Raw genomic sequence first — 21,445 nt, forward strand, 5'->3', positions numbered from 1 at the left:
TGGGGGTTGCTTTGGGATGACAGCACGTCATTCTGAAGTTGCAACCTTTTAGTTGACTAGCATGTTTTTCTCTTTATGAAATTGTTTCTGTTCATAATTCAGAAAAGTATAAACCTTTGATTTGCTCCCAGAAATGCTACATTTTGCTAGTGGTACTTTCTAACTTACTTCAGTTATAATAGACTGCTGTTTGTATGGTATTACTGTTTTGGTGTCTGTTGAGAGAACTGCCAAGGCACTTCGGTTGTGAGAATCTTGATTCGTGCTTTGTTTTGTTCTTTGTTTGCTTGTTGGCTCGTGTTTCTCGGAGAGCATCTTGTGTAGTCTAGGCTGTCTGTGAACTTCCTGTCGCACAGGGGTAGTCCTGTCACCCTGCCTCATCTCCCAAGTGCTAAGGTTACAGCGTGTCCAGCATACCTGTCTCTGACTCAGGGTTCTCAGGGATATAGAGGATGAAGAGCAACTGCAGGAGACCTGCACTCAGGCCCCAGCTTCCATGTCTGACAGCTCACAACTGCCTGTAGCTGCGTATCTGAGGCATCTCTGTTTAATGAGTTCTGGAAGATCGGTCCTGCTTGAGCATCTCACTGGGATTTCTAAAACTGTCTGTACATATTTTAGGAAAAAATAATAAAAACAGTATTCATAAAACTATGCAAAATGTGCAGATGCCAAGTATTTATTAAACTCACTATCGAGGACGACAAGAGATGGTGAGCATGCTTCAAGGAACAGAGAATCATGTAGGTAACGTTCCAGTTTAGACAGAAAATTAGTCATGTCTTCCAGGACAAGAAAGCTGTAACATTGCTGTTATAAGACTGACAATTTCCCTCTCTCCCACATACAGTCTGTATGCACTGCTATCAAGTGACAACCATGATCAGTGGCTAAGGTGGCACATGCTTGAAACCCAGAACTTGGGAGATGGGGTTCAGGGTCATCCTTGGCCACATATAAAATTAGAGGCCAGCCCGAGCTAGACTGTATCTCCAAGAAGCAAATAAAAAGAATTGCTTACATCACGGTCACTTGGTAAAATTCTGTCTTTCAAGCGGCAGCATAGTTAAAATCAGTTATTAGACACCCAGCAAATGTGCAGGAAGGGTCACCATGTGCTTGGGATGAAGCTGAGCTGCCACTCAGCGTGACTTGTGTCTGTGGAGCTGCCATCTCCTGACCTATTTCATCATTGGGAGCTCCAGCCTTCTCCATCACTGGACAGCTTGGCTGTGTGCACACCCTTCTTTAAAGTGCAGCAGGACAGTGCCCCAGGGGACTGGGCATGATACACACTTAATTCCAGAGTTAAGCAGAAAGATGGTGGGTCCCGGGTCAGCCTGGATTAAGACATACTTATTTTGTGTTCTTCTCTCAAGAGTGCTGACAGAATATAATTGAATTAGCTGGAATTCTTAGCTCTCAGTAGGACTTTCAGCCCCTGACCTCGTTTGAACAATCATGTTTGACATTGAATGGCTTGGACCTGAGAAAAGAAGGGGTTATTGGGGGGGTGCGTGTCATGGGATTTTTTTTTTTTCTTTCACTCACCTGTTTCACTTAAAGAATACAGCTGTCACCTTCTCGGTTGCTTCTTAGTGAATGTTTCGACACTTGACTTCACCACACTTGTGTTTTGATATTTTGTATTTCCCACACATAGAGTCATTGATTTCATTAGACATTGTACTCAAGATGTGGGTGTGCTTGCCTTTATGGCTCCCAGAAAGTGCCTTCTCTTCCCAAGGAATTCACTGCATGACTCGTCTGTAATGGGCCAGCGTCCACTCAGCAGAGATAAATCTTACATTAGTGGCTTTGTCAGATAAAGCATAATTGAACTCACTTTACTGAAGTCCTGTAGGAAGACAAATCCCAATCTAGTCATGTGGGTGTTTGTGAAGGGTTTGAACACCTCGGCTCCTACCTGCAGCAGCTGGCGTCTCTGTAAACTTTGGCATGTTTCAATTGTTCTTTCATTCAAGAATGTATCTTCATTCTGTGAAGGTAATTTTAACAATGGAATTTTGTTTCACTTTAATTATCTGTAAGAGTTACATATTATGATTCAAACTATGTTATTTGCTATATAAATTCAGAGCACCTTTATGCAGAAATAATTATTCATTATAACCACTTCCCTTTTAACATTAAATGTGTATGACTATCTATAAACTATAGAAGAGCAGTTTGCCACCTAGAAAATCTGGTATTTCAGATTTTATAAAATAATCTCTAATTCTTATAATAAAAACCACCTGAATAATTGTAAAGTTGGTACGTGGGGTTATTGTTACCTTTATGCTTATTTTGAGGATCCTCGATGCAAAGGGCTGAGTTTCATGGTAGAAGGAGAATGTACATGGCTTCCTTTCTTAAGGGAAGGGGATGTGTTCTTCTGGGAAGGGCTGTGCCCTTCAAAGCTGTGCTTTTGAATTCTTTGGTGCATTGTTGTATTAACATAAAATTACTTTTATAAAATAACAGGTGGTGGTGGAAATAAATTATATTTATTTTATACTACTCTTGTTATCGTCAAAGACACCTGCATCCAGACTATTTTCAGATTACCTTTCTTGTCATTGGAGAGGATTGTATACAAACAGTGTCCCTTCTTCTTGACTTTTGACCTTCAGAGGCACGGAACAGCTCCACCTCCAATGAAGCTGCCCCCGCCCTACAGAGCTCCATCTGCAGACATGGAGGGAAGTGAAGAAGACTGTGCGCTGACCGACAGTGAGTTCCTTTGCATTATCTAGGGTAGATGCAGAGTTTATTAAATAATCATGCCGCCATGCCTATTGTGAATCACAAGTATAGGGCCACGTCTTCAAAAATGTGCACGAGCATGTGTTAAAAATAAAGTATTTTATCTTCGAAACTCCTGTGGCTTTTATTTCCTAAGCTTTTCTATTTGAAGTTAGCAAAGGGCACTTAAGAAAGCTATGTTATATGATGCTTCAATTTTACTAATTGCCTTTGAAACAAAAATGCTGAGCCCTGAGTATTGGGTTTTAACCCTAAGCATCTGAGTTGGGCATAGGTGGCAGTTCTGGATACTTAGCCTTGAAGGAATGCTGACAGCACAGGCAGTCACCATGTCTTACAGAGGCGTTGGGAACTTGTTTCGTGATTTTATTTTGCAGTAGTTGAATCAGCTGTACCTTTGGGTAGAGGTTTAGGAAGTCACATTTCCCTTTGCTTGTAGAGTATGTACAGCTAAGCCTGGTTGCTATCAATGCAGTCTCTTCTGTGGGATATGGAAGTGGTTTGAAAAGTAACTAGTGACAGTGCCGTGCAGTTTGTACAAAATGCAGTCGCATGAGCATTTTCAAGGATGAGTTTTGTGCCCTTTGATATGTATATGCATGTTACATCTTTCTTAAGATATTTTTCTTACTTCAATATAGGAAAGTATTTTGATGTAAAAATTGAGAGTTGAAAGCAGGCTGTAGCACTCGTTAGCATATGACCTTAAGTGTGGCCTCTTCTCTAAGAGTGGTCAGTCAATACTTCATGTGCTGATAGTGAGGACTAGATGAAGGAAGAAATTTCAACAAGCCACATAGTGCATCTCTAAAAGGCTTTGCTATTCCTGTTGCTAATTATGATTACTAAGTTTACTTTGTTATTTTTATAAGTAGAATAAGTAGAAATGAAATATAAAAAAACTGAGTGTCAAATTGACTCCATGGAAGTTTGGTGTATACTGTGTCTCTATAGAGCCCTTTGTCTTGCTTTGTTTTCAGTAGTTAACAAAGCTTGATTGAGTGCAGTCTGCTGTGCAGAAATGTTATCAAGCTGTGAAGTGAAGAAACAGCTCCTTTTTCCTTGGTGCAGTTACCAGCATAGGTGGGGACACAGTGCTGCAGTGACAGATGAGGCTCCTCTTGTGGAGAGCCACTGGTGCAGGTACTGATGGGTGAGCTCACGTTTGTTCCCATACAGATGCTAACACTCCGATTACAATGCTCACTTTGCTTATCAACAAGGGACTGGATATCCTACAGTACTCTGCTTCATATGAGCAGAGAAACTGGAGCTCAGAGACGTTAAGGAGTGTGTCCGATATCATACAGCTAATAAATAGTAGGAATGGGGTTTGCACACCCGCGCTGTGAAGAGCCTCGCTGCTGCATAAAATGCCTACTGTCCAGACAAAGGTACAAAGTGGTGTGGACTTCTCTCTCACCACACTTCCATGCTGTAAGATATGAGGGACAGCATCCTCTTCCCCAAGTCATGTATGCCACACACCCACAGGCACATAGCCGTGAGAACAAGAGACACTGATTTACATTAAGTGTCGAAAGACTTGTCATTTCTCTTTACTACAGAAACTTCTATTTCGTGGTTTCTCCAGCAAATCCATTTCTCTAAGACTCTTCTCTCCATTCCTTTGTCTGTGATGTTTGTCATTCTCAGTGTTTACACCTCTCCCATCCTATGCACCACTGATTGCTCTGTTGATCTCCAGAAGTGCAGGATAGTCACACAGCATACCTGCAACCTAAGCCTCTGGCCTTCTGTGCTCTCTTTAGAATAGATCTCATAGGTTTTCTCTTTGTTCTGTAACTCTTACTAATTTAATTTATTATATGGCTCATCTCCCTAAACTAAAAGTCAATCAGGTTACTGTTTATCTCATTCTTACTGTCCCAGTAAAATATATTTCATTTATGAAATATCTTCAATAACTTTGCCCAGGTCTGTAGCTGCAAGTGTGTGTCTTCAGTTCACCTGATGGCAGTGCTGATTTATAAGAAAGTTCACAGACGTGACATACACAAGGCTGCAAAGCCCACTAGATGGCTTTATTGGTTGGTTAGTTCTGGACTTGGTGGAGGTAAGGTTTACTGAATCGATGCTATAGTGGGTGAATTCTGTCGAGATGTAGTGGGAAAGTGGCAGGGAATGTTCTTCTCGTTGGCTGACATTCGAATGAAGGAGAGATAGGACGAGCAATCAGCTCATTTGATAATAATTAGCATGGAGTAGAGTACAGTGGGAGTAAAAATTAAATAGAAAATAAGATACTAAAGGTAGTATGAGAAAAACCAGTGCATTGTATAAGACCATGTTAAGTAGAATGGTTCAGAGCCTAAGATAGGATCCTTGGGACAAGGATCTAGGCATGCGTAGCTCATGCAGTCTTCAGATAGTTGAAAAACACTGAGACTGTGCCATGTAGCAACATCTTAACTGTGTGAGTCAGCTGTCCATCCCTCTGAGAAAATGCTTGGGAAAGTCAACTTTTAAGAGGAAATGTTTTTTTTTTTTTTTTTTTTTTTTTTTCACTTAGCTTTAAAGGTCTGTGATCAGGTCACCAGAAAGCAAACTGAACAGTGTGGGACAGCCTTAGGTACCAAGACTGAAAACCATGGTTTGTCAGGGTTCCAGAAACACCAAGGACTTGGGTTGCTTACTGATTCCATAGTGACGTCTGGGTCTGTTTCTGGCCTTCACTTCTCTGTCTCCCACTCAGATTTGCTTTTGGCTGTGAGAAAGATGTCCTAATTTTTCCCACAGGCCTTTTAAATCCTTGCAACAAAATGAAATGCTAAGCCCTGCCCAAGGCTGACCCTGTAGTTTCTAGTCTCAGTTTTGGTTTAAGCCCCTACTGTCTCCTATCTCCCCTCCCCGACCTGAAACTGGTGTTTATTATTTTCCTTCATGACAAGTAAGACAGATGCATGTTTATTCCCTGCCCTCATTCTCCATCCCATAGTGTCTTAGTGAGGGTTACTGTTGCTGTGATGGAACACCACGACCAAAGGAACTTGGGGAGAAAGGAGTTATTTCAATCTCAGTTCTAACAACTCATCAGAAGCAGTGAGGGCGGGAAGCCATGCAGAGCAGGAACCTGGAAGCAGAGGCGGATGTAAAGGCCATGAGGGGTGCTGCTGACTCACGTGGTCTCCGTGGCTTGCCCAGGGTGGGTATTACCACGCCAGGACCACCAGCCCAGGGTTGGTAATACCCACAACAGGCTGGGGCCTCCCCCACTAAGTAAGAAAATATAGCCAAATCTTAAGGAGGCATTTTCTCAATTGAGGTTCCCTCCTCTCTGATGACTCTAGCTTGTGTCAGGTTGACATAAAACTAGCCAGTGAACATAGTTACAGCAACATGCTGGCAGGCCAAGGTTTGTTGAGGACAGAGTATGTAGCGTATTTCTTCTTGAAGCTTCGAATGCATTCCCATTAGATATTCAGAAGGCTGTTAGACCTCTTATTTCACTCCTTGTCACCTTTGGAAGCTGCACCTGATTCTTTAGCCCAGTAATATGGGCTAAAGCCCATGTCCTTTACCTACTGTTTTATAGCACTTAGCATAGTATAGCTTTCAGTGGAACTGTTAGATTAATATCTATCTGTCTTCCTTACTAAACTCTCTTATGTTCCAGGAGGTGAGTGGCTACAGAACCTATTTTTTGGTGGGTACATTGAATTTCAATAGTGGAGATGTGTGTGACGGAGGGTCTCTGACCCCAGTGGGACAGTAGGGCTGGCCGAGAGCTGTGTTGCTGCACAGGGGCCCTTTCCTGCTGGCTTCAGCATCTGTCCAGTGTCTGTGTACTCACTTTCACTTTTTAAAGATTACAATATAATTACATCATTCCTTCCTTCCCTTCATTGTCTTCTTTCCCTCTCAAAATCATCACCTCCTTTTTTATTGTTATTGTTACATATCTATGTAGGCATAAATATAAATATAGCCTTCTGAATCCAGTTAGTGTTGCTTGTATGAATACAATTTCAGGGTAACCAATTAGGGCTCTCAACTCTGAGGAAAGGTAACTCTCTCCCCCTCACAGTCCCTGTTCCCTTTGTCTCTGGGTATAGCCCTGCAGTGCCGTAGCATCTCGCCTAGCAGCCTGACTCTTTTCTGTGCTTGCTTACACCCACCTCACCCCAGCTGCTGGCTGGCAAGGGCAGCCTAGCTGCTAGAAACATACAATGAACTGCTCTTGGGCTGCTTCTTGTTACCTAGCTTTCAGAGCTATAAACGCAGCCCCATCCTATCCTGGTGGGAATTCTTCCCTTTCCTGATATGATCATTCCAGGATAGAATTGTCTTTGTGGTTTGCATTTTCATCTTGGTTTTCCCTTTCCTGGGTTGGTTATGGGCTATAATGTATTTATGTGGCTTCTCTAGTCTCTGCTTGGCACCAGTTATGTGTTATTTACTTGAATACTTACCTAGCACTGTATTACAGTTGTGAAACATACTGATAACCTCACATGGTGACCTGGTTTATGCAGATTATACAACCTAGATTATCAGACACTACAGCTTCATGCTGTGCCTCAATTCCTGTTTGTATTTTGTTGTTTCATTTTTGATTTGCTCTGTTTTGCTGAAATAGTCTTATTATGTAGGTCAGGCTGATCTTGAACTCCTGATTCTCTTGTCTCAGCCTCTTGAATGCTGGGCTTATGGAAATGAAGTTTATTAACAAAACTGTTACTGAGAGTTCAAATATTTTATAAGTGTAGAAGCGAAAACTGATAAAAACTTAGTGTACTAGAACTCAGATACACCATTGACACTCTGTAAGAGCTGTACAGCTGCCGCCTCTGTAGTTAATACTCGATGTGCCTTTGTTAAACTGGTCCCCAAAGGTTGCTTATCAGCAGTTAGTTGTTCCATATCAGATGTCCTCAAAAGTTCTTAATGTGCATATATAAAACCAAGTACATGCACTTTTGGTGTTTAAAAATAGTTTTGCAGGAAATTCTTCTGTTTTCATGCAGGGATGAAAAACTTGTCTCAGACAAACAAAATCCGTGTCAGGTTTGGAAGACTATCGGGGCATTTACTAGTGCCCTCATCCGAGGAAGCTAGCAGGACAGAGAGCTCAGTCCCCACACTCTTCCCAAAACATAAGGACAGAAACGGATGATGCAGTTGTCTGTCCCAACGATTGTAAATCTAAAATTCTTTTGGCTACCATATGCAGACATACCTTATGCATGTACACACACACACACACACACACACGCCCACCCCTTGTCAGTATTGTCCACTAAGAAAAGGTTATACATTTCCTAATGATAGAACAGTTAGAAAGCACAGGGGCACTGCAGTCAGAAGTGTAAAACAGCTAGGATAGCCAGCGGCTGCGCATTTGCCTCACACCTGGGCTTTGGATCACTAAAGCAGTCCAGAAAAGTAACATGGTTTTAATCCAGATCCTGAGTGAAATATACTGTTAGTTAATATGAGAACTTAAAATTCTTTTGACTTGTAAATGAAAGTTTGGAAATTGTGGAAGATAGAAGAGAGTAGAGAACTCTACCTTCCAGTGCCCATGCTGTGTAGAGCTGTGCCCTGTGCCACTGTCTTGACTGACTGACTGTTGTAGGGCTGTCTGCGTGGGAAGAGACACATCAACACCTCCAGTCTCCATGGGCTACATGTGGTTAGATGGCGCATGGCTTCCTGGAATGTTGAGGCTTGTTCTAAAATTGATACATTGTAATGAACATAAGCTACTTGGGAAGAAAGAGTGTGTTTGGCTTTTGGTTCCAGAGAAAGAGAGCAGATAACCAGAAGGAAAGCATGGGTTAATCCCAGGAAGCTGAGAACAGAGAGCGTGAACTAAAAGTCCAGTGTGGCCATAAACTCTCAAAGCCTGCCCTCAGTTCAAGGCTTCCTCTAGCAAGGGTTTGGTAACCTCCCCAGACAGCACCACTAACTGGGAACCAATACCTGAGCCTATGGGGGGCACTCCCCATTCAAACCACTGCAACTCTTTAAAGGTATTAAAATCACTGACTTCTGCATTTGTTATGTACAGTTGTAATTAACACAGATATTTAAATCATAACAAGGTATGAATTAAATACTATGCATGTAAGAGATAGATAACGTTGTAAACAGGTCTCCATTAAAGGAGTGGAAATCAAGTAGCATGCTGCTCCAGAGAACGGAAAGAAAGTCACTTGTCTTCTGTAAGGGTGTGTGTGTGTGTGTGTGTGTGTGTGTGCCGGGGGTGTGTGGTATTTCAGTGTTGCAAATCGCACCTGAGGCTTGTCAAATTCTGTGGCTGAGAATCCTGAGACCAAGAGTCATTAATTTGCCCCATATCACAAAACAGGGTGCTGATGAAGCAAAGGTAGACCCAGGTGTCACTTTTAAGCTCTGCACCCAGTGCTTACCTCCGTGAACAGAGGACAGAGGTCTTTTGTGCAGTCATATCCCCCATAGTGCCCTGTGCATTCAGGTAGATCTCTGCCTCACCAATAGATGTCAGTGTAGCCAACAGTACTTACTGACCAAGCATGGAGCTTGGAGAATGCTCACTCACTGCCAATAGCAGGCAGCATGAGTAGCACCCAGCTTTTGCTACATAAACCCTTTTTATTTTTGATAATGCAAAATATAAGAGTACTGGTTAAGATTAATTTTTTTAGTTTTATAGAATGGCTTTCCTTATGTCTTACATAGTTAATTGCCCTTTTATGGACTTGTCCTATTTATAATTAAGTGAAATAAGTAATGTTTATACCCTAGCTATATGATTAGAAGCTGGTAATACTGGTTTCCTCTTTTAGCTTTCTTGAACTGTGACCGTGTTTTAAGCTTCAGCCCTTGCTGTAGTTCAGGTGAATTTAACAGAAGTACACACTTTACAGTGGAATTGTTGAGCAGCTTTAAGCTACATTTAAATTGCCTTGTGTGTTCCTGACTCTTTCGCTGCTTGGCTTATGATGCAGTAATGATTGTTTTACCTATAGTTTATACAGAAAGGCTGGACAACACTGAAGTGACTGATAGATTTGGCTTGTAATGTAAAGGACAGACATCTTTGCACATTGCCATATGTGGGTTAGGTGTACTGAGCTGAGCTGGGCTGGGCTGGGCAAGGTGGGGCAGGTGAAGTGGGTTTAGCTTTTTTTTTTTTTTTTAAACAGTTTCTATGAATTACTTTTGTTCCCATTTAAGTTTTCATCCCAAAGCTGAATTGTATTTAAAGTGTCAGAGACACTAGTGAGTCATAACTAAGGCATTATAGTGGACTGATTGCTTTGTGGCAAACCTGATTTTGTGCTGGAAGCAATAAGGAAGAGAAATGTTGGTGACTCTTCTGAACTGGGGGCAAGCTTAAATCCATAGCTGCCTTTAATTTGCATGGGAAAGATGCTGTCCCCCGAAGCACTGCCTCTCAGCAGGAAAATGGGACATTAACATGTTATCAATAGAAGCTGGCCACAAAATAAATAGTTGTGTTTGTATTGCCGCCTGCTCTGAAATAGAGCTGTCTTTCCTGTGTGCACAGGGTGGCTGGTGTCACAGCCTGCAGCATGCAGTCCCTAAGTATGCAGGGTGACCGAGCGTCAGGGCCAGCAGCAGCCTGCAGCATCCAAGGATCTGACTGGAGAACCAGGGATTTTTGCCGGCAGACCTTGCAGGCAGCTCTCACCTACTGGCAGATGTGACTCTTAGCTTGAGGGAGAGATTGAAATGAGCTTCAGTGATTGTTTCCCATGGTAGGAACAGAATGGCAGGTTGCCCTTTAAAAGAATAAAATCGGAGGGAAAAAGAATAGAGGCCCAAGGTCGTGGGAAGAGAGGACAGAGTTGGAGAGAGTGGAGCTGCTTCCAGCATCTTCCTGTCAGGAATGCAGCAACCCTGAAGAGAGCAGTCCTGCAGCATGGTCCACGGGGGCTTCCCAGGTAAGGCTTCCGCTGCTGACGAGAGCTGCAGGTCTTGCTACATGCAGTCAAATGCTGCTTTAATGTTGGTGCAGAGTAGCATGCCGTTTAATGATCTAAACAGGAGTAAGCTAAGGCATCTCTCTGAAGTGAGAGGGTAGGGGCTCTTGGGCATGAGCAAGGTGGACGCATGCTGGAATCCTCACAGCACCTTTAGCTGGAGGCAGCCTTAGAGGGCTTTTAGAAAATACGGCACTTTATCAGACTGTCAAGAATGCGTTAGGAGTTTCTGCACCCAAATCTTTAACACCCCGTGCATGCAGCATGCTTGCCTTTCACCGTGATGATTGAGAAGCGCATCTCCTGGGCATTTATTAGCATTATTTGTGGCTTCACTGTGATGAAAGGAGAAAGGTATTTACATTAGAATGAAGGAATTCTGATTAATTCTAAAGCTGAGAAATCAGCATTTTGGATGTAGGTGAAAGCAGTGTATCACTAAGGAATCGGAGCAGCACACAGAAAGCTGCTTTTCCTAACCTGTAAATAGTCCCTAAAAGAGTATTTGATCATTGGGACTGGCTCTCAGTCTCCACCATCTGAGCCTGCACCTTTGAGTCGTTAGGTTGGGGGGCTCAGCTTCTGCAAGCATCACCAGCCACTTCCTTGTTAAACATATGCTCTGAAAATTACTGCTCAGTTGACAGTAGGAGACTCTCAGTAGTAAGAGCATCTGTGTGACTTTTAAAATGTTGATATGTTAGAACCAGAGCTCCTTCTTTTCTGGTTAAAATGTACAATATTTAGAACCAATAAGAGTCTTCATGAGTCCCTTTATCTACGGGTCAGTTTACTCAGAGTCTGATGCAGCGTGACTTTCTTTTCATTTTCAGTAGAATGACTCAAATTAGGTTTTCTCCTGCACTTACAGGACACATGGAGCAGTCTCAATTTAGGCAAGCACACCTTACTCCTGGCTCTTCTTTCACGATAACTGAGTACAAACTTGCTCTTTTCTGTAACATCACTTCTGGGCATTTTAATGAAGGTCCTGCATAACCTATTATCCAATCTGTACATTTAGTTTCCAGGAAATATCTGAACTGTTAAACATGTGTGTCACACATTCCCCAGAGGGATGACGGCCTTCATTGGATTTGTTTCTCTTATGCAGTTGGAATTGCTTTCTGATAGCTGTCATTGTCAAATGATTGTTTGACAATCTTGTCAAACTTGCATTGACAAGAAACTATGGGGATGACCAAGAACCTGGTGGATCGGCCTGCTTCACTCCAGACTCCTTAAGTCGTTGGTTCAGTGTGTTTGTATTTTAGTTCTCATGTTTTGGGGTTTGTTTGTTTGTTTGTTTGTTTGAAATCAATCCAAATTATAAGTACATTTAAATCTCCTCACTGCCATGAAGTTGCCATTGTTTATGCTTCAAAGCCATGGTAAGAGTCTCAGTTTCTGGAAACTGCATTGCATGGATGCGTTCATTAGGAATTTTCATATTCTTTGCATTTAATCACAATAATATATGAACTCAGTTTTAGAACTGAGACCAACTATAAATGTGAGCTGTCATGGAGCATGTGTGTGCTGCATGTAATATATCCAAATCCTTCTACTCAGGGTTAACTACTCAAGATCTTATAGCAAATAGCTTCAATATTAAAAAAAAAATCTTCTGTCTTTTTACATCTTATCTACCTACCTACTTGTGTACCTATGTATGTACATATGTCTATTGTGCATATGTGTGTGTGTGTGCCTTCATTAGTTTATACGTACCATGTACCTACAACTACCCATGGAGCATAGATCTAGAGTCTTAAGAGGTTGTGAGTTACCTGATTTAGGTCTAGGAACCAAACCTGGGTCCTCTGCAAGAGCAGTAAGCACTCTCTCCAGCCCCTAATTCCAAAGTATGTCTAATGTCATAGTCACATACTGTGTCCATTGTTTATGCCCTCAGTTAATATTAGTTTTCATGGAGTGGGCAGGTTGTTGGTATCTTAAACAGACATAAGCATGACAGACTCTATTATGATCCTGTCTAAATTAGAGTCCCTGTGAGCCAGACTGTGTGAAAAGTGTGCATGCTTATCAGTGCAGCATTTGGAAGAGTCTTGTGATTTTGAGAGCAGGCTGGGCTATACATTGAGACAGAGAAGCTGGACATGGGGGCATTTGAGGAGGAAAGAAGGGAAGGGAGGGAAAGAGAGAACAACAGAGGGAACTGAAAGTCCATTAAGAGCCAAGAAGCGCTGCATCTGTGGCCAGTGGGACAGAAAGGAGAGAAACTGAACCAAGAAGGGTGCTCTCACCCTGTATCCTGAGACAAGCTAAAGCGATTTCTGAACTGGAGATTAGAGTTGTAGCTCACCCAGTGAGCCTGTGTGTTAGAACACTGCAATATAATTCCTAGTTTTCCTTTCTCCCCTTTCAAAAGGTTTTCTGTATACTTTGCTAAGTGCTTCATATGCTTTATTTTCTTTATAGTTTCTCACGTAAATTTATAAATTACTGGTCTTAATTTATAGGTAAAACATCCATGAAAAGCATTCATGGCATTCTTCAGCACTTTACATTTAAATATTGAAGGTTCCCATTCAAGGTAGTAAGACTGAATTGGGAAAATTACAGCAATGGAGGCATGCCATGAGCTGATGGGTGTGCTTCGCTGTGTGAGGCTCAGAGCAGCACCAGCCAGACCTCCCTCTCAGCGCCAGCAAATGTCTCTCCCTTCACGGAAAAATTAGTGCGCTTAGGGAAGAGGTAGCAAGTCTCCTGATGTTAGCTGCATGGAAATGGGTAAGTTGGTGGCTTCGTGAACATTTAGGCAAAAGTTGGAAAGCTTGTACTTCGAGTCATTTCTTATTTCCATGCTTTGTTGTCATTAGTATTTTATTCATGGTGTCTTGGATCTCATTTGGCTCTTAGCTCAGTAGTTCTTATGTCTTCTTCGGGTGCTCAGTATCCTATAGTATCTGCTACCGTGAATCTTAACAAATCCAGTACAGATGTGGGTGTATCCTGGGAGTGGGAGCCATCACAATTTCAGAAGCAACAATCTTATAATTTACAAAAATAAACGGGAGATTGGCATCTGATGGCTATAACTGGAACACTAAGATGCTTCTTCGTTTCTTTTTTTTCTTTTGGTTTTGTTTTTCAAGACAGGGTTTCTTTGTGTAGCCCTGGCTGTACTGGAACACACTCTGTAGAACAGACTGGCCTCAAAAGCAAAGATGCACCCACCTCTGCCTCCCTGAATCCTGGGACTAATGGTGTGAACCACCACCACCGCCAGGCTCATTTTGGTTTTGATACAGTGTCTCGCTGTGTAGCCCATGCCAGCCTGGAACTTACTATTTAGCCCAGGTGGAATTTGTAGCACTCCCTCTCACAAGTGGGAATTTCAGACATGAAAACCAGACTTGGAAAAGTTTTGATATGTCTATAAAAGAATGCCTGTCTTCTGTGTCAGTTGCGACTGTTACTCTGGCGTGTAGAGCTGCTGAAATCTCCTTTTCATGTTCATTGCTTTCCTTCCTCAGTGTCAGGTGCTGTGTTGTATGTTTAATAACTTGTAAGTTATTTAGTCCCTTGTTTTGATTGTTCTTTAACAAGTGACATTGTAGCAGGTAGATAATCTGGATTGCATAGCAACAGAACCTGTTCTTAAGTTTAATTACCACTTCCCTTGTGAGCAAAGTGTCTGTGGCTTGCAGCGGTAGTCTGAGATTAGTTCTCTAGGTTTTGCTTTTCCCAGTAGTAAGAGTTGAATTTGTCTTTAGTCTCCCTGTATGCATTTTATGCATTTTTAAATTCTAAATCAGAAGTTCCAGAATCTATCAATGAACAGAATAGTTCTCAAAGGGTGGCCCATCACCCTCCATAGGCAGTGGGACATTTCACTTCTGTTTTATGAAGTTTCATGAAGGCAAAGTCAAAACATGGAGGAAGCTAAGTAGCTCGCTAGCCCAGGAACAGATACCAGGTAAGGAGAACAAGAAAGTGTGACCACCTGCAGACTGTGGGTGAGATTAGCACAGATAATCCACAGATGTGGGGCCCAGCATTGTAAAAAGAGAGTGAATTCCAGGAGGGAAGTAGGGCCACTATCAGACATGCTTGGGAGTGTTTCTTTACACAATCACCAGCAATCCAAGTTCAGAATTGCTATGGTTTTCACTTTACATATGAGACACTCTAGTAAGGCTCATCAAAGCAGCCCTAAGTTCTTAACTGCTACTGGCAGAGCTGGGTTTGGGTCCAAATCCAAACCCCAACACCAAGGTCTTCTTCCTTGGCTTTGTTGATGAAGCTGAGCACTCAAGTTTCAGACCTAGAGATTTAGGGGATCAGATAGCTCTAGCTCCCCCGAAGCTCTCAGAATTTCACTCTTGAGAGGCTGGACACAGGCCTTCCCCATATGCAGGTGCCCTTCGAACCAGGCAGCGGGTCTTTGTCCTGTGAGCACCTCCATGCCTGACTATGGGTGGTGCTAGTCCTGTAGAATTCCACTAACGTTTGAACCAAGATGACATTCCTGGGTGGGTAAAATATAGTCAGTGACCCATCCCCAACATCTGAAGGTGACAGTCCTAGATTAGTTAGTTGTATGCGTTCAATGTCAAGTTGATGCTTTGGGGACCTGGTTCCAATTAAGTGCCTGTCTTCTGAGGGAGATAGCTGTCAATACTGTCTCACCAGGCAGGAAAAGCTTGGCTGTAATAGCTTCAGGCAACTTTTTGTTAGAGAGAGAGAGAGGGAGAGAGAGAGAGAGGGAGAGAAAGAGAAAGAGAAAGAGAAAGAGAGAAAGAAAGAGAGAAGAATCCATGGCTTAGGTTGAGACACAGGCCTGTCCTCGAGAACATATTTTTGAGCCATTCTCTTAGTCCCTCCCAGCCTCCTGAGTTCCTCATATCTAGGAGAGACTATGGAAGTACTACATGAGATAGATTTATTTGAGGCGACTGTAGCTCAGTTATCATTATACATTGGAGTTAAGAATTGCCCCTGAAAGATGTTAGGTTGGTGTCAAACAGCTGTTTCTTGGCCTGCTTTGCCCTTGACTGCGTTGCTCACGTCTTCCTCGGAGGTCCAGCCCCTCTTAGTCTTTTCTTGGGACGATAGCAGTTGCTCACAGGCGCATGAGATCCTATCCTGGTTCCTCCTGTCAGCTGCCTTCAACATGGGATCAGATTAAAGCTGTTGTATCTTTGTGTCTGAAAAAATATTGTAAAAAAATACGTTAAAGCCCAAAGCACAGTCGTAAATGCTTTACAGCCATGCGCAGCACCAGCTCCTGAGCTGACGTCTTCTGCTGCAGGTTTGACAGTCTTTGGTATCTGTTTTGTGTCATTGTCAGAGTCCCTGCTGCCAGGTGTTCAGAACTTTTTTTTTTTTTTTGCTAGACTTTTCAGGTATGTGGGAGAAATGTCTCCTCTCTGGAGGAGCTCTTAGGCGCAGCTTCTGGGCTCCTTCCTGACTCGCTTGTTGTTTAGATAAATGCAGATCTAGGTCACAACAGAATCTGAAGTACAGTTTCACAGCTGGACTTCATAAAATAGGCACTCTCTTATTGTAGAAAGGATATATATAATTTACCATTTAGGTTAGCTGCTTATTTTGGAGGGGAGTGGATATGAGGGTATAAATGAGCGCGTGTTCATGGGTAGAGATCAAAGAGCCACCTTGCAAAGCTGTTTTTCTCCTTTCACAGTCGGGTCCAAGGATTGAAGTAAGTTTATCAGGTTAGGTCACAAGCAATTTACCCCTGAGCCATCTTGAAGGCCCAAGGGGTCAACTGTTTACTCTGGTATAAAAAAGCAGCTGACTTATTTCATTCCGTACATTGTTGGCAGGGTTTGTAGATATTGTAGTATACAACAGAATTTTCTCCTTGCTACAAGGTGCATGGTATTTCAGTGTGTGTATACATCCCATTTAGTTATCCAGTCATTCATTGGTAGACAGTTGGGCTGCTTCCATCTCTTGACAGTGTGACAGGCCCTGCTCTGATTAAAGCTATGGATCTCTTCGAGACCTGCTTTTGGATCTTTTGGATGTACATGGCTAGTGCTCAATCGCGTGGCAGTGAGACATGTAAGTTTTTTGAGGCACTGCCTTACTGATTCCACAGCAGTTGCACCATTTACCACTAACAGCCACGCATGCACAAGGACCCAGCTGGGCGTTCTCTCAGCGCCTGGTTCTCACAGCAGCCATTCACATGAAATGATAATTGACTGAGGTTTCCATCCTCATTCTGTCCTGCTCAGAGATGCTGAGCACGGTCTCATGTACATCCTGGCAGTTGTGTATTATCTTGGAGTGGTGTCTTTTCATGCCCTTTGCCCATTTTAAAAGTGAGTTGTTTCATTTTGTTGATGAATTACAAGTTTTTCAGTGTATATTCAAGATACAAACGACTTGTCAAGTATATTCTTCATTCAGTTTATGGCTTTTTAGTCAGTTGATAAGTGAAAATACCATCCCAATTTGTCTATCTTTACTTTTGGCATCATGTTCAAGAAATCATTCCCAAATCCAGGTCATGAAACTTTGCCTATTTCCTTCTAAAAAATACCACAATTGTGGGACTAGATCTTGTTTACCTGACTCTGTTTTTAAATCACCTTTAGACCCATAGTAAAATTCCCAGTTCCCCTTCCCCTTATTCTCCCCTGCCCAGCAGGATCCTCTGCTAGAGCATATTTGTTGTCATAGATGAACTGCTCGGATGCATGCTCATTGTACCACCCTGTAGTTTGTATTAGAAGTCACTCTCACCCTTGCATGTTCATGACACGTTCACATGACCTCTTGACAGGTTCAGTGGACTCCTGAGCGCTTCTGCCGGAGAAATACCCACAGGCCAGTGCCACAGGCCGAAAGGATCTCTACAGCACCCACCCATTCCCTTTGTCCCTGTTAGGGGGTTAATTTTTAATTAAGAACTTTGACTATTCAAAAGATATGTCGTTTTATATTCATCAAAGTATAAATTTAAAAAGGATTATCTCATCTTCTTTCTGTCAGTCTTTGTTAACAAAAGCCTGAGAACCATAAATGATCCTTAGGGAAACTGCCAGCTCTCCCCCTCCACTTCAAACACAATAAACTTTATTCTTACATAAGTGTTTGGACCATTTTATGAAGCCTGTGAGTTAAAGCAGGCAAGATTATTATTTCCATTTAACCCATGACCAAACTGAGACTGGACTAGTGATCTGATCTCCCACAATTTCTTGTCTGGACAGTAGAGTCAGGTTCTGAACCCATCAGTAGTTCCTCATCACAGCTCTCTAGCAACCACTGCACGCCCTCAGAACCCGGTGACTATGCCAGTTCCTGGGCACCAAGAAGGAGATCATGCCGGTGGCTGCTTTCTTCACCTGAGGTCTCTCTATGTGCTATTTACTTCAGAATTGCTGGTGCTCAGACTCAAGGCTCTGTGTATGTACAACTGAACTATACTCTCAGCTCTGGGAAAAACCCCATAGGAACTCAGAGGCCGTGGGATGAAATTAGTAAATACAAGTATTTATTATTGCTTAGTGTTGTTTGAATGAAGTGAATTATGTTTAGATCACATTGTAACAAATGATAAAATTCATGTTGCTTTTTTCCCCATTAAACTAATTTCAAAGGTCTCATGAGATATTTTTGTCACTGTTTAAAAATTAATTTCTGTGCAACCTTGTGCCTGTTAGTTAAACTCTTATAGTCTGTTTACTCTTGTGTAAAGTAAAGACAATTATAGAAATAATTTAAAAACATGCTGTGTAATTAAAACTGGTTTAATGGGGCTTTTAGGAACTCTGTAGGAGACAAGGAAAGCTGTGTCTGGTGGGGGAATAACTTGAGGCACAGAGAATTGGAAGGTACGAGGCACCGTGCCGAGCTCTATATCCTTAACCTAAGTTCTTTGGGCTGTAAACAGATGGAAAGCAACTACTTTGTAATAGGTTAATAGTACAGTATAGCAAAATGGAAATTGAAAAGTAGTTATTTCTTTAACTAGCTCTTTTTAACTTTACTATGTATCCTTTGACCCTAAAAATTAATTCTAAATAATAAATAAACATATGAATGACCCAAATAAGACATCACTATCGTTTTAATTTTTCCAGATTTAAACTCATTACAGTAGGAGTGTGGAGGTGAGGGGCTTGGTGGGTGTTGTTATTGTTGCTGTTAATATGAGGTACTAAAGGTTAAAAAACCTAGGACCTGTCTAGCATTGTGGGGTGTTTTTTTTTGTACTGGGATGCAAAGCAGATAGATCTCTGTAGTTTTAAGGCCAACCTGGTCTACATAGTGAGTTCCCATATAGCAAGGGATATATGCTTGTATGTATGTATGTATGTACATACATACATACATCCTGTCTCAACAAAACAAAATTTAAAAAAAAAAGAGCCTTATATATTTGGCAAGTATTATACCATTGGTCTACATCCCCAGTCCTAATAAGAATTTTTGATTAACTTGTAACCCATCTCTTGTTCAGTATAGGTGCTAAAGAATTTATACATTTTTTATATCATTTATATACTTTATGCTAAACCTGTAGTTCTGTCTATAGTACTCAGAGGTAGTTTCTTCCTCTAACAAGAAAGTGGGTAACACAATGAATGACTGTAGCAGCTCAACAGAACCTTGCCACACCCAGCTATAATCCTGCTTCCTTCCTCTCTGGAGCTTATTCTGGCAATTGTGTGAAGTGATGCTGTGTACAAGGCCTGCTTGCAAGTGCATGCATAGAGAATACTTGTCTTCTGTTCTGTCAGTAAGGGGCCAGGCCATCTGGCAGATACCACATTATAATTTCTTTTCTACTTTCTGCTACAGTTTAATTATCTGAAACTATGATTTCCCCACTTGCACAAAATCTAATTAAACACCTAACACTGTCAGCGCCAGTGCTGGTGACAATGAACCGAAACCCCTGGGGCCTTGGTTAGTCAGCTTTGTATGAGGCATCTACCCAGGTCTTTCACCTCTCTACTGTGCTATAACCATGGGGCATTTGCAACACAGTACTTCTATGGTGACTGAAAAACAAAAACACCCCACTCCCTGTTGCGATATAGACAGTGTAACACAAAGGATTATAAAGAGTGCTTTTGAAATTATATTTTTTCCCAGTACCATTTTCAAATTTAAAAACATTTTTTTTTTGGTGATCTCATAAGATTTATTTACACTTGGATTATGTTTGCAGGAAACTACCACTGACACACATCCCAGCCCAACAATAGTCTATAGAAATCTACTAAAATAATATAAAAAAGTGACTCCTTGGTCTCATCTCCAGGAAGTAAGTTGACAGAGAGGCCAGATAGCACTGAAAATGGAGTCCCTACTGCAGCTCATCCAGGGACGGTAATTCCGGAAACAGGTGTAGTAAACTCTGACAGCAAAGCCTCATGGGTACAGAGTGTAGCAGGGACCCTGTGCACTTGAACATGGGTCCTATGTTAACTTTCTTCCCTACTGAGGTTTCTTCCCCTCAGGCCTAACCTGATTTCATGTTGTTTTAACCATATGGGGTCAATGAACCTATATTTGTCTTGGTAGATTGATCATTTGCCAACTATCTACCCCCACCGCGTGATTGCCTCAGAGCAAGCGTCTCCATACCTCCTTACCAGAGGGCTTTGGCTGAGTGCTCAGTCTCATGACCTGAGATAAAGAAGGAAGGAGCTGGGCTCCCTGTGGAAGTGAGAAGTGAAGAGAGCCCAGCTGTGGCTTGGCTTCCAACCCGAGGCATGAGCCTCAGTGTGGAGATGACGGTAGTCAACGTGTCCTCATGTAAGGAACTTTTGGATTCTGTTGTTCAGTATGCCATTTGTTCTGATTAAGTTCCCTGACCCTGACTGTATTCTTGACTTTGAATTCTGGACTGGCTTCTTTGTCCCTCCAAACTTCACAAGGTTATTAAGAGGTTAGGGATATACACGTGAAATCACTGTCCCATAACTGAAAGAGCCTAATGGTACTTGGAACTTTCAGTGGTTTTGACAGTATCAATTCAGTCTTTACTTTTTTCTTGTAATGTACCCCATAGTGAGTTGTATAGTGCCTGTTACAGAGCTGGCATTCAGATTTTTTAATGAATAAATGGAGTTAAGTTACTGCTCTGTCTTCTTAAATTACTTTTGGTCTCTTCCCCTCCATACCGTTAACTCGGTTCCGATCCTGTCATTCATGGGTATAATCCAGCCCTGCTAGATGACCAGGCTCCCTAGTCTTCCTACTATTGAGTAGTAATTCCTCCCTGACACTTCACGGCGTTCCGGCTTCTCTAGCTAGGTTTGCAGCTTCATTACCTCCTGCTCCTAACTGTAGTTCCAGGAATGTCTGTCCTGGTCCAAAGCTCTGGGCAGCCAGCCACCCGTTGTCTGTTGTTTGCCCTAAGCCAACCCAGTGTCAACCCTGTGCTTCTCTCAGAGCTCTGAGCATCAAGCCATAGCTCCTCGTCGGTCTCCCTGACTCAGACCTGGCGTCCGTCAGATGATACGTGTTCTTTATCTGTTTTCCCTAAACTGAGACTGCCTCCCAAGTGCTAGGACTAAAGGCGTGCGCGGCTCATGTCTCTTTATTGTGGGGAAGCATACAGGATTTGGAGTGGCGGACACCCAAACCTGACCCACTAGTATGCTGTAGAGGAGTTGTACTGTGGGCAGGTTCCAAACCTTATACTGGCCTCAGCTTCTCGGTCTTTAAGAAATAGTTACGCCGGGCAGTGGTGGCGCATGCCTTTAATC

General features: G+C 42.3%; 1 protein-coding gene across 13 annotated transcripts in view; it reads left to right on the forward strand.

Moving 5' to 3' along the window:
- Positions 1–21,445, forward strand: part of Patj (PATJ, crumbs cell polarity complex component) — a 324,044-nt gene that overhangs the window by 140,763 nt on the left and 161,836 nt on the right. For 9 of the 13 annotated variants that reach the window (XM_006502704.3, XM_006502705.3, XM_006502699.3 and 6 more), the window contains one exon: positions 2,637–2,736. In XM_006502704.3, the coding sequence (XP_006502767.1) occupies positions 2,637–2,736 (100 nt within the window). Of the gene's footprint in view, positions 1–2,636; positions 2,737–10,311; positions 10,683–13,270; positions 13,476–17,502; positions 20,025–21,445 lie in introns of those variants that run through there. The other 4 variants (NM_007704.2, NM_001005787.1, XM_006502706.3 and 1 more) reach the window with 3 other exon arrangements.

Source organism: Mus musculus, chromosome 4 (genome assembly GCF_000001635.26).
Source record: "Mus musculus strain C57BL/6J chromosome 4, GRCm38.p6 C57BL/6J".
In the NCBI taxonomy this organism is placed as follows: Eukaryota; Metazoa; Chordata; class Mammalia; order Rodentia; family Muridae; genus Mus; species Mus musculus.